Genomic DNA, 1,297 nt, shown 5'->3' with positions numbered 1-1,297 from the left:
AGGTAGGCCCTAGAAATGCTACTGGGCCAGGCCTGCGCGAGGGGTGAGTCGCGCAGGACCAGCAGGACCGTCTTAGAGTACATAGTTCAGCAACGGGAGTCCATGGCACAGAGGGGAAAGATGTTATCTGGCCGTTCTTCGGTCTTCCGAAACCAAAACCGGCCGAGGTCTCTGCAAAGGCCGCCGAGATCACCAGAGCCGCCGGCGAGGCCCCAAAACCGCCAGAAGGCCACCGAGAGAGCCACCAACGCCATCGGGACCGGAACGACCAAGAAGGCCCCCAAAGAGGCCGCCAGGGCCGCCAGGGCCGCCGAAACGACCGCCAAAGCCGGAGACCACCAAAAAGGTTGCTGGAAATGCCACCGGGCCATCGGGGCTGTTGAAAGAGCCGTCCGAAGGCCACCATAGTTGCATTCTCATCTATATACCCTGCAGGAGTAATCTCTTGCAGCTATTTGTATAGTATTAATAAGTGAGGCAAAAGAGAAGAGATTTAAATAAAAAAAAATTGGAAATGAAAGTATTCAACTTCACAACTGGAAATGCAAAATCAGCTTTAGGTTCCCATCAACATTTTTGCAGTCTTTCACAACTCAGAACTCTCCAGATGTGTAGAATTCACTTCCCATAATTCTCTATCCACACATGAACACATATATAGAGCTGAACACATATCTAGAGACCATCAAAGCTGGAAAAGTCTATTATAAAGCAGGCTTTTTTTTTTTTGCTTTGAAAAAAAAAAGCTTCTCTCTTGTCTCACTTCTTCCTTTGAAAATGGCTTTTGTTGTGTTTTGTGGATAGCTGTTGTTATAATGAATCTCACCTGATCGATGCAACTGGACTCATTCAGGTTTTCTGAGATTTGATTGTATTCTTCCTCCCAGCTTGGAAATTTTGGTGGCAAAAGGATCTCAACAGAGTCAAGACGATCCAGGCTTCTGTGGAATGAGGATAAAGAGTTTGAGATAAGAAGACTGGTGTCATCAACATTCCTGGTTATGGTATTGTCAGAGACCATTGCTCTTAGCACCAAATTTTGGGAGTTCTTGAGTAAGATGCAATCAATGTGCTTCTTTCATGAATGAGGTCATTTCTTCCTCCTCCTCCTCCTCCTCCTCCTTACTTCTGTCTCATTATCTATTATCAATGGGAGAAATTCATTTAGTTTCCATATGAGTACAAACTTTTCTAATTAAATGTTTTCTCATCAAAGTATGAACTGAAACTCAGCTATCCTTCAAAAAGCATACTTCAATTATGTAAACAATATGCAATTTATATTCAAAGATGTGTT

At 43.9% G+C, this 1,297-nt stretch overlaps 1 protein-coding gene across 2 annotated transcripts in view; it reads right to left on the bottom strand.

The window, feature by feature from the left end:
- The window catches only part of DLGAP4 (DLG associated protein 4), a 125,679-nt gene that overhangs the window by 81,088 nt on the left and 43,294 nt on the right, over positions 1 to 1,297 (bottom strand). For both annotated transcript variants that reach the window (XM_015816992.1, XM_015816991.1), the window contains one exon: positions 827 to 941. In XM_015816992.1, the coding sequence (XP_015672478.1) occupies positions 827 to 941 (115 nt within the window). The remainder of the gene's footprint in view (positions 1 to 826; positions 942 to 1,297) is intronic.

Source organism: Protobothrops mucrosquamatus, unplaced genomic scaffold, assembly GCF_001527695.2.
Source record: "Protobothrops mucrosquamatus isolate PMUCROS unplaced genomic scaffold, P.Mucros_1.0 scaffold547, whole genome shotgun sequence".
NCBI lineage: Eukaryota > Metazoa > Chordata > Lepidosauria > Squamata > Viperidae > Protobothrops > Protobothrops mucrosquamatus.
This window is presented reverse-complemented; position numbering and strand designations above follow the sequence as displayed.